This window comes from Taurulus bubalis (assembly GCF_910589615.1).
Source record: "Taurulus bubalis genome assembly, chromosome: 7".
Lineage (NCBI taxonomy): Eukaryota > Metazoa > Chordata > Actinopteri > Perciformes > Cottidae > Taurulus > Taurulus bubalis.
The window spans coordinates 20,239,577-20,251,069 of NC_136595.1; the positions used below are offsets into that span (position 1 = coordinate 20,239,577).

Consider the following 11,493-nt stretch of genomic DNA (forward strand, 5'->3'; position numbering starts at 1 on the left):
CTTCCTGGACCTGATCTGGTCACAGAGCTTTTTAGTTTCTGTTTAATAGAAAAAGTCAGCAGCCTGACTGTGTTTTGGGCCTTTTCAGGGAGTGAAAGGTGTCCAAGGAAAGAGAGGAACAAAGGGGGTAAAAGGCCAGCGTGGACCTCCAGTAAGACATTTTATTCTCACAATATAAGTAAACAAATGTAAACCTGATCAACATAGTTCACTGTAACATGCTGTTAAGTTAAAGATCCCTTAAAAGCTTGATGGCTGTGAATACTTCTCATTCCCTCAGAGGTTTGTACCATGTTCTTAAAGCAAAGTCATTTGTTTCACAGGGAAAACCAGGTGCAGCTGGTGAGCGCAGGCCTACACAAAGACGGGGCTCAAAACCCGAGCCAAAGCCCGGTCAGGACAATGCGCTAAGGTTCAAAACCAGACCCAGAACAAGTTCAAAACTGGAAAATGGGCCACCCAGCCGTCTGAAGCAAAGAGAAGGACAACAAAAAGTTTGTTCAAGCTTTCTCCTCATGGACACTTTATTTAAACAATCATCTTGTGTTTGTGTTAGATTCAGTTTTATATTCAAGGAGCTGTATTATGGTTGAATGACTGAATGATGGATTCCTCTGTCTCAGCCCAGGCCGGTGTCCAAGAGATGGTCTGATGTAGATGAGGAAACCCTCAGCCGGCCTCACGGAACCGAAGAGGACCCCGCCACCACCTGCTACGAGCTGGGACTCATCCACCCACATCTGATTGACGGTGAGGGTCTGAAAAGGTTCATATGTACATCTGCTCATGACGATACTCTGTATGCCAAATTAGTGTGACTGATCAGACACTCAATTTGATTATCTTTCAGGTTACTTTTACATGGACCCCAACCAAGGCTGTCCCTTTGATGCTGTGAAGGTGTTCTGTAACTTCACAGCAGGAGGAACAACCTGCATTGAGCCTGTACAGCCTCAGGTACACTCGTGTTCACCTGCAAGGGTTAACATTCACAGGTTTAGGGCTGTGTGAAGAATAGGCTCACTTCCTAGTTCTTGCTTTTGTTTTCAACGACAACAACAGCATGATATAACCCCATGGTCTTACATAAGAGTATAGTTACACAACATACCACTAAACATGCTGCTCAGATGGGATTGCTTCAATTTACCACAACAATGAGTTCAAATGTCTTCAAAATATAATGATTTCAAGTGTAGAAATCAGCATACATTAATACAAATAACTCCTGGGAAAGAAAGGTACTACTATTCAGATTTTTTTTTTTATGGCTTTACAATATTGCTAATATTCTATTCTTTAGATTAAATTCAGTCGGGAACCAGAAAAGAAGAAACCGAAAATGTCTGTCCAGTGGTTCAGTCAGCAGCAGCGTGGAAACAAGGTAGCACCCTATTGTAGTGATTGGTTTAGTGCATCTAGCATCAGTGAGCCGTTTCCTCAGACTTGACATGAATGATTTCTGTCTCTAATAGTTTGATTACGCTGGTGTGGATGTCGTCCAGCTGAGGTTTCTGCGGTTACACAGCCACACATCTTTCCAGCACATGACTGTCAGCTGTACAGCAAACCATCCCAGTAGTGCTGGGAGAACTAATTCAGCCAATAGAATTATTCACATCCTGGGAGACTCTGGCAAAGAAATAATTTCACACGTTGCCACGCTGTCCAGAAAGGGATGCGAGGTAAGATGTATCAAATGATTGTAAAATGAAAAAAAACCTACATTTTCTTCAGCTTTCTCTAACTGTTAAAAAACGAAAGAAAAGTAATACAAATAACATGTTAGTGTTACAGCAATGTGCAGAGGGCAAAATAATCAATTGTGAGGAACCGTAGACAATGTTGGTGTTGTTTTTTTGTGTCAAATAATTTGTTTTTGGGTTAAAAGAAAATACCAGATTGCAAATTTATATAAATCAGTCAAGTATTTTCAGTACACCTTTGAGCCACACAGGGGACCCTGAATGCTCAGAATAGTGTATGTATTTGGTCTCCTTTATCAATACAGAATAAGAATAAGCGGTCGCCAGTTTGCTCTGATTAAAAAAAAGGGGTCTCTAAAGGAAAAGGTTGGGGATTCTTGTTCTCGGCTGCAAAATAAATCCTTTCTCGCCGTGCAATAGGCTCAAAATTGTTCTCTTGATGTCTCTTCTGTCTGACCATTCTGCAGATGGAGGTGGTTGTGATGGTCCGGGGGAGCACGGAGCTACATCGAGGTGATATGGAGTTACTTCCTGTCAGAGATCTGGGCATAGAGATGAGGTCGTTATCTCCCCTCGTCTCTGATATCACTGTTGTCTTGGGACCCCTCTGCTTCTTGTGACCTCTGAGTAGTGTGTTGTGTTGTGTGTGCTTTTGTGTGTGTGCCTATGCACGATGAACTGTAAATAACTCTTTTATATAGGAAGTAGGCATATATATGATGTCAAGGTATTTTACATGAACAATTAATCAGGATTATTTTTGCTCTTTGCTGTACTGTGTTTGTGTATATTTATTACATTCTTAGATTGTATCGAATGCAGCATTATATAAATTGTTTTATAAATGTTTACGTAGCACCTAATTGTATTTGTTTGTATGAAATGTACTTACAGTGTTTATATCCCAGCTCAGTGAATTTGTGTCTCAATCATCCTCACGGGGGGAGGATATGAAGCACTATTAAAATAAAATGATGACTTTGAACATGTGAAATGAAATCTAGATGTGCATCTGTTGTAATTTCATAGCCTGCCTGTATCATTCAGTAGATACTCAATTTAAAATGGATTTAATCTCAAATTTGGATTGTAATGTAGATTATCTTTCCTCTGTGATCATTAAACTGTACCAATATTGTTTTATGTAACTACAGAATGTGTAGTATGAGATCTTACGCCAATCAAATACAAGTTTTCCACTTAAGACACAGAACATGCCAAGCTGTCATGTCATGATAAACATAATTACCACGAATGTATAATAATATTTGAATGTGTTCATGCTTCATGCCTTGTGTTTAAAGGATGCGTTTTAATACACACTCCAACGTTCAAGGATGTTCAGAAGTAACTGTTCCTCTTCAATATGGTGAACATGGAAACATTTAAAATAGTTTCGTATGACTATAACAGATCACAAAGTGTGTTGCCTGCAGCCAGGCAGCTGAATAGCCTTTGTCACAGAGTCTCTTCCAACAGACACACAGAATTGTGTATGACTGCTTTTTACCGCATTAAGACCCCTAACCCTATTCCCTCCCAAATTCACACAAGATCCTTTTTTGTCATTTAGATGATGCAGTTGGTGGATTTTTATAAATGCACCCCTGTGTCTTTGCAGTTAATTGTATTGGCCACACTCAGCTCATAAGATCATGTTCAATTTATAATTTGAGACCCATCACTTATTTATTTGCAAAATTGACTAAAGTTCTAATCAGTATGCCTTTATTAAATAGCATTGCTCTTGCAGTATTTATTTTCTTACCTCATAAAGCACCTGTGGTATAAAGATTGAATATGAGATGATCTACGAAATGTGTAATTTAATTGTTGAGACTACATATGTTTCCCTGTGTTACTCATCTTTTCAGTGCCTTTATGTTTGTGACACACTCACGTTTTTCAACCATTCTACTAAGTTGATGTTTTCTAGTTGTAAGGTTTTACTCTTAAACATAAAACGTTTTTTTCTGAATTTGAGGAAGTAGCCTATAATATGTTGTATACGCCTCTGAACTAAGGGAGCCCCAGAGACAGTTGGTAATTTGATCAATTTCAACATTTTCTGGGAATATAGGAATATGATCTAATAAAGTACAGTATAATGTGATATGATTAATTCAGTCCTGTCTTGAACAGGGTCCCCGGATCGAAATAGTTTTAAGGCCTTCATTACCTCAGCTGAAAGGGAGGATGGGGGCCTATACGGTGCCTATTTGTTTCTCTTGATCAATAGACATCTGTTCCTATCAAATGAACCAATACAATAAATAAATTAGTGTTTGATTAAATGGCTACATAGCAAACCAGAGCCCTGGTATTCATAGTATATACTGATAGTCGTGTGTAGACACTTTTAGCTGCTCCGCCAGTTGAATGTGGGATTTATTTATTTTAAAAATAGTCATTCTAAAAGATACTTTTTGTTTCATTTTGGTCTGCGTGGCAAGTTGTTTCATTAGTCATCAAGCACACCGATGAGTTCAGCGATGGTCAACATTGTGGGCGTAGTGACGTCAAAAGGAGGAGAGACTTTCGACCAATCAGCGTCGGCTGCCCTGCTCATCATCTGCTCTGTTTATACGATGGGGAAAGGTGAGCAGCAGCCCAGGCTGTTGTGATTGAAGGAGTTTTAACTCGTCGGAGGTCGACTTGACAAGAACGCAACCGGCGCATTGAAGCGAGTAAGTAACCGGGAAGTTACCTCATCGTTTCTGTCCACCTGTTCCTCCCGATGGACGTCAACAAGTGGTGCTAATTTGACTAAAGCTGCAGAGCTAGCAGCCGCGAGTGTATCCAGGAAGAGGCATTGCTGCCAGAGCAACGTTTGCGTCCACGTTGACCCAGGTGGACGTGGAGCTGAAATGTGTGCGTGTTTGTTTTGGCTCGTGAACGTACCGACCCTTTGGCTCTCAGCCGGCGGGAGCTAACGGAACTGTTAGCCGGCGGGCGGTCTGCCGCGTGCTCGTGTCAAGTGAGAGTGATTTGATCGTCCACACGCTGAGCACTCTCACCCGTGTGACATTAACATGAGCTCCTGCACGTGTCCCTGAGACATGACACCCGTTTACTTGTAATGTCTACATTTAAGTGACCTTTTTCTTCAGGATGGAGAGTGAGGATGACCGCGTCCTCCGCTGCCGAGCTGTCCCTCGGATTCCCACCTTCCCTGATTCAAATGGGGAATGTAATCATGGACAACACCAGCAAGACAATGGAGGTAACCACGTTACCAGCAATGGTAAGAACATCTCGACTTGCATTGTGCATGTTTATTCAAGCCCAGTCAAACTGGATGTATTCGTCACTGAAGGCATGTGATTATGCGTGCAGCTCTATTAGCACTTTAAAAAAAATTACAAATCTGTTGAAATCTGGTCAGCCCTGTACTCATTGAGCAAAATTATTATGGTTTGTATCACTTACTTTTAATGTTGTATTACTTACTTTTAATGGTTTTGTATTACCTGCTTTTAATGGTTTTGTATTACTTGTTTTTGATGGTTTGTATTACTTACTTTTTAACGGTTTTTTTATTACTTGTTTTTAATGTGCTGTAGCTTTGTATTGTGTGCCCTTCTCCCCCCATATAATGTTGTATTGTGTATTTTATCCTGTACTGTTTGTGCTTGTTTTATGTTTGTTATGGTCTGTCAAGGCACTACAGATGCAAATTAGCTGTAGCTAAAATCTGGTACAGTGCATCAAATGGTGACATTTATGTTTTAACTGTACGTGGTCCCTTTTTAAAAAAAAGATATATATATATATGGTGTGACCTGTGGATGAACCAGAAGTGATGGTCAATGGATCTTAAAACCATGGTCTGACGTGTCTTTGGAAAACTTTAAATCTTCTGTAAAAATACTGGCCACTAAAAAAATGTTTTGGGAGGGGAAAAAAGTTGGGGTGAGCACTCCTGCTGCTTGTCTCCTCAATAACTCTCCCAACTGTCGAAGTCTAATAACCGATAGTAACCTTAACAGTCAAATCCCCCAGCAGTCAAATCAAGCAGTCAAATCAGCAGTCACCCCAGCAGTCAAATCAAGCAGTCAAATCAAGGTCATAGGTGGGTCTCATTTGGGATTTTGCAACATTGCATCTAAAGACTGATGTCATATGACTTCTGTTATTTCACAAACTGCTACACTCTTACAACACTGACTGACTGAAATGTAAAGTACTCAACTATTCGCAACATCTTTTTCCATTACTTTTTAAAAGTCTCATGTATTGGGCTGCATTTGTTACGGAAAACAGATTTTAGTTCCATGTAAAACCAGAGTGAATGCTTTTTAAGCGCCGTCTCCTCCAATGCCCCACAGATAACCGATTTGTAGATTACCTTTTATCAAAACGTTTGTCATAGTGTGAATAGATGTTCACATTTACCGGGTGCAAGTTCTGCTGAGGCGAGGTCACCTGGCAACTGTGTTAGCTCTGTTGTTAATTTGGGTGCATCCCGAGCACTTAGCTTTATAATGATATTGGAGGGTTACAAAGCAGCATGTTGACAATTTTTATTAATTTAATTTAATTATATACTCAGACTATTTTCTCTGGCTTCCTCCCACAGTCGAAAGACATGCAGCCTTGGATAATTGATGACTCGAGATTGCCCGTAGGGGTGGATGTGAGCGTGAATGGTTGTCTGTCTCTGTGTGTCAGCCCAGTAATAGTCTGGCAACCTCTCCAGGGAGAAATTCACCCAATGTCAGCTGGGATCGGCTACAGCCCACCCCCGCAGTTAAAGATAATAGTTGGATGGAAGGATATGCTCAGACTTGTGTGTTCTCGTTGCAATTTCAGGAAAAATTGAAGTGGAACATGTGATCAGCAAAAAGCTACAACTGAAAAGAAAAGCAGAGGTTAGTAAATTAGGTTAATAAAAGGCTCAACCAGAATGTTGCAATGGGGCACTTAAAATGTGATGCAAGGTTTCAGCCAATGAATGTTTATTCTGTCATCCACACACTGCCACAGTAAAGAGTAAAGTACATTTTAATGCATTCATACAGTATATTTCAGTCAGTAGTTGTCTTTTAGCACTCACTTTAATTATTGGTTGTATTTATGATTTAATGGGTTCTTACACTTAGATAGACATTTGTTGAGAAACTTTGTAAAATTGTACCAGATTGATTTAAGCCTCAATCTGAGCATAATAATACAATCCTATTTGCTCTCTTTTGAAGATGTTCTGACAGTAGGAAATATGTAATACTGTATATCTGTGAACTTAAGAAGGTGGCATGATGACTAAAAAAACAGTGACAGTTGATATGAAGATTAATTCATACATTGACATCAAATTTATCTTGGACCATTTTTTTTTTAAAGAAAATATTTTTTTCAAACTTTATTTTCATGTGTGTAAAAATGAAAGGCAATGTGGCTGTAACTCTTGGCACCTTTTTCTTTTCTTTTTTTAAACCAAAATATTCCACATTTATCAAGTATTTGCAGACAATGAACGATAACTCTTCCTGCATCTTCTGCTCTATTGCTCAGTACCTGAAGAGCGACCTCATGCATCTTTTTGACAGCCAGGTCAATGACTTCATGGACAGTCTGATCGAAGAGTCGGCCGTCCTGGAGCCGGCACCTGTGCCTGCTGTCTTCTCGCCGCCGCTGTCAGAAAAGGAGAGGAGCAAACTCAGGTACCAGCCTTTCAAAGCAAAGTTGCACTAAAAACCAGATGTGTGAGGTTTCAGCTCATGGGACAAACTTTCCGCATTTCTCTCCTGGTCATACACACACTTTCTCAGGAAAATATATTTGCTGGTCACTGATGTCTCTCTGTTTTTTCTTTTAGGCATTTCCGGCCTCCTCATGTCGAGGGCAAGCAGTTTGTCAGTCGCAGGTCCCTCTTAGAGTAAGGTGACGCGTTAATCTGAAAGAAATACAAATATTGTAATGAAACATTTGTTTATTTCGGTGCACTTCATTTGGGTTTCTGCTACTCAAAAATTGTTTGTCAACATCAGTGTAGCATGCAGAGTCTAAACGCCTGCTCTCTGTTTCTCTGCAGTGAGCTGTTTGAGGTGAACCACATCCGGACCATCTACCACATGTTTATAGCCCTGCTCATTCTCTTCATCCTCAGTACACTGGTGGTGGATGTCATTGATGAAGGCAGGTAATGTCAAGGACTGCTATGTGTAATGCCATATGATTTTTTTTTTTTTTTTTTTTTAAATAAGATTTTGTTGAAGTAATGAATGTCATTTTCCATCTTGGTTAGATGATCTGTCTTAAGCAGAGGCTTCAGGTTTCTCCTCTCTACTTTATCTCTTTTTCCTCAGACTGGTGCTGCACTTTGACCTGCTGGTCTTTGCGTTTGGACAGTTCCCTCTGGTGGTGTGCACGTGGATCTGCATGTTTCTGTCTGTGGTGCTGGTCCCTTACTCGCTGTTCTACCTGTGGGCGCAGACCCAGTCTGAGTCTTACTCTCACCCCAGGTGGTACAGTTTGCTGTTTGGCTCTGTATTCCTGCTCTACCAAGCCGTGGGTGTGGGACTCCTGCCTACATATGTGGTGGTGACCAACAGTTTCCCGCCTGCGTCCTGCTTCATCGTCATCCTGGAACAGGTAGGATAGCATATATACTTAATTCATCCCCAAGGGGACATTTGGTTATGGCAGCAGCAAGCAGAGTTACATAGAAGACATTTATGAAAAAGTGTGTTGTTGATGATTCAATTGACGGAGGATCAAGGTAGATGACTGATGCGGTCTGCAGTTAGTGTGTTGTTTTAGAATAAGAAATAGTTTGCGTGACAATAAACACAGTTCAATAATGAGACATTTAAAAATAAAAAAATCTGAAAGTTTACAATAGAATATGATAAACAAACAAATTAGAAGCATGTTAAAAGAAGTCTGTTATTAAAGTCAAGTGTATATTTAAGTGAGGAGTTGCGCAGGGATTTCTACACCGTTATTCTTGACTTACAAAAAGCTCTTTCAAGTACCTTTTAAAAAATATATATTTTAATTGGCCTTTCCTTCTTGAAATGACTATGGAAAAAGTTGTAATCGCTGCTGTTTTTGTTATTTGTCTAATTCCAGGTGCGTCTCATGATGAAAGCCCACTCATTTGTCAGGGAGAATGTACCAAGAGTCCTGAACTGGGCCAAAGAAAAGACAAGTATGTCACTTTGTCTTATTTTCTGTATCTCAATGTGCAGTTCCTATTTACCATTTCATGAAATGTATTTCTTTCTCATAGCTGCTGTTTCCTTTCGTCCTTTTATGTTGATAAGCAGTCTCTCCTTTCCTCTTTAGGCCCGAGGCCAGTGATCCCTCAGGTCTCTCAGTATCTATACTTTCTGTTTGCACCTACACTCATCTACAGAGACAAGTACCCCAGGTGAACAGCTCTTAGCTCTTCTCATTGTTTGTGTCTTTGTCCATGCAGTAGCTCATGTGTTTGGTAAAATGTTGTCTCACTTAATGCAGGAGCCCAGTGATCAGATGGAGCTACGTAGCCACAAAGTTACTTCAGGTCCTAACCTCTTTCATATTTTAACACTGACATTTAATTAAAATTTCAAACACAAGATATTGGCCCCTTTTTTTTTTTTTTTTTTAACTGACTATTTAATCTATTCTCACCCCACAGGTACTAGGCTGTATGTTTTATGCCTATTATGTGTTTGTGCGGCTGTGCATCCCTCAGTTCCGCAGCATCAGTCTGCAGCTGTTTGACCTGAGGGCCATGGTCCTCTGCGTCTTTAACTCTATCTTGCCAGGTAAGACCCGCCAAATTGACCCACAAATACCCTTTCATTCGCCCCTTCGTCTCACTCCGTCTCAAAGTAAAACATGTTTGTGGGTCTTCATTTGCAGGAGTATTGATTCTCTTCCTGGGATTCTTTTCCTTCCTCCACTGTTGGCTTAATGCTTTTGGTGAGATGCTCCGATTTTCCGACAGGATGTTTTACAAGGTACTTCTTCTGTCACTGCCAGCCACAGCAAAATATTAATTAAGTTTGCATGTTGTACTTTACTTTATTTCATGGATTTTTATCTGACATCACAGGATTGGTGGAACTCCACCTCTTTTGCTAATTACTATCGAACTTGGAATGTAGTGGTCCATGACTGGCTGTACTACTATGTGTACCGGGACTTCCTGTGGGTGAGTGGTTTTGCTATTGATTTTATTGATTTATTTATTTATTTATTTTTAAGAACACAGCTGCATTCTGTGTTAAATTGGGTTTATAGGGATTTATTGACTATTTTGTAATGTCCTGTTCTCTTCTATGTTGTCATTCCAGATGTCTCAGAAGCGTTTCAGAGCAGTCGGCATGCTGTTTGTATTTACCGTGTCTGCCGTGGTCCACGAGTACATCCTTGCAATCTGCTTTGGTTTTTTCTATCCCGTCCTCTTCTGCCTCTTTATGTGCTTTGGAAGTAAGAGACAAGACCTATTCTGACTCCCGCTTGAAACTTCAACTAATTATTATTCTGTCTGTTATGACACAAACAATAATGTGGTCAAGTTATGTTGCTGCTTCAGTTATGCTCTCACTCACACACTTTTCACCCTCTCACAGTGATGTTCAACTTCATTCTGCATGACCAAAGGAAAGGTCCCATCTGGAACATAATCATGTGGACGGCCCTCTTCCTGGGCCAGGGGGTCATTATCTGTCTGTACTCCCTGGAGTGGTATGCCCAGCACTACTGCCCCCTGAAGGAGGTAACACCTGCAGCATCGCTTCGGGTGCAGTAATTCAGCAGAAAGTTAGTCTTTGCTTTACCAACCTGAAGCCTGAACACAAATTTTGCTTCATAAGTCTTTATTTTTAATTTCAGCCTTCATTCCTTGAGTTACTGAGGCCTCGCTCTTGGAGCTGTCAGAGGCCTGAGGGAGGACTCTGGTAGGCTGTGACGACTGCTGACGATCATCACTCATCAGAATACATCTGACCAGCCTTTCTGTTCCTGTCATGATTTCTGATCTTTCTACTTTGTTTTGTTTAAGTGCCAAAAATGTTCTTTACTCTGACAGAAAAGTCACAGTAATGCCTTACGGGCTTGTTTTATGTTTTCCAAAACAAACCCTACAAAATTACAAGTTCACATAAAATCCCACGTGAACTCTTATATTTTGTATTTACTATTTATTTTTCAGATGTACTCCCTTTTGCCTTGATCAACTGTGAAACCTTGTGCCAATATGATAGTGGCAAATATGACGTGGCAGCGAAATACAAACAAAAACACTTTACAAACATTATTCAGATATGCAGTAATGGTTAATATTTAACAAAGTTTGCAAATACAATTTCAGACTGTTTGGAAAGCCTTTCAATGTTATTTATTTTCACTGCCAATAAGATTTATTTTTGAAAAATGGCCAATGTATGATGTTTTTGTATGAAGAACTGTAGCCTCTGTATTATGGCTTCAAGATTGCAGTTAATTTCTCTGAAAATGAGTGGCTTTTGACACATTGATATAAATAATTTTATAGTGAATCTAAAACTACAGAAAGAAATAATCCAGATACTAAACATCAGAAAACATGTTTTTACAAAATAGAGATGATAACTATGCTGTATGGAAGTAATATAGTCTGCTGCTGCTGAATGCAATCTCGATTGTTTAAATGTTTTCATCTGAACTAGTTTGAAGGTGAAATCACCGAATATAAATGTTGCAGCTGGCTGCTAGAATGTTCTAAGATTGAAATCGTAAAATTACTTGATTAGCACCTAGGGCTACAGGTTGCTTTGTCGGAGACTGAGTACATGAAATAACAGTGTTTTGT

General features: G+C 39.9%; 1 protein-coding gene across 1 annotated transcript; it reads left to right on the forward strand.

Moving 5' to 3' along the window:
* Positions 1–4,817: 4,817 nt before the first annotated feature.
* soat1 (sterol O-acyltransferase 1) lies at positions 4,818–10,619 on the forward strand (the record flags this gene model as incomplete). The annotated part of the gene is made up of 15 exons (XM_079221016.1): positions 4,818–4,950; positions 6,519–6,577; positions 7,221–7,369; positions 7,525–7,584; positions 7,741–7,848; positions 8,015–8,300; positions 8,781–8,859; positions 8,997–9,081; positions 9,171–9,216; positions 9,334–9,463; positions 9,561–9,658; positions 9,754–9,852; positions 9,995–10,130; positions 10,274–10,419; positions 10,536–10,619. The coding sequence occupies 15 exons, from the start codon at positions 4,818–4,820 to the stop codon at positions 10,602–10,604; spliced, it is 1,683 nt and encodes a 560-aa protein (XP_079077142.1). The 3' UTR covers positions 10,605–10,619.
* Positions 10,620–11,493: the final 874 nt, after the last annotated feature.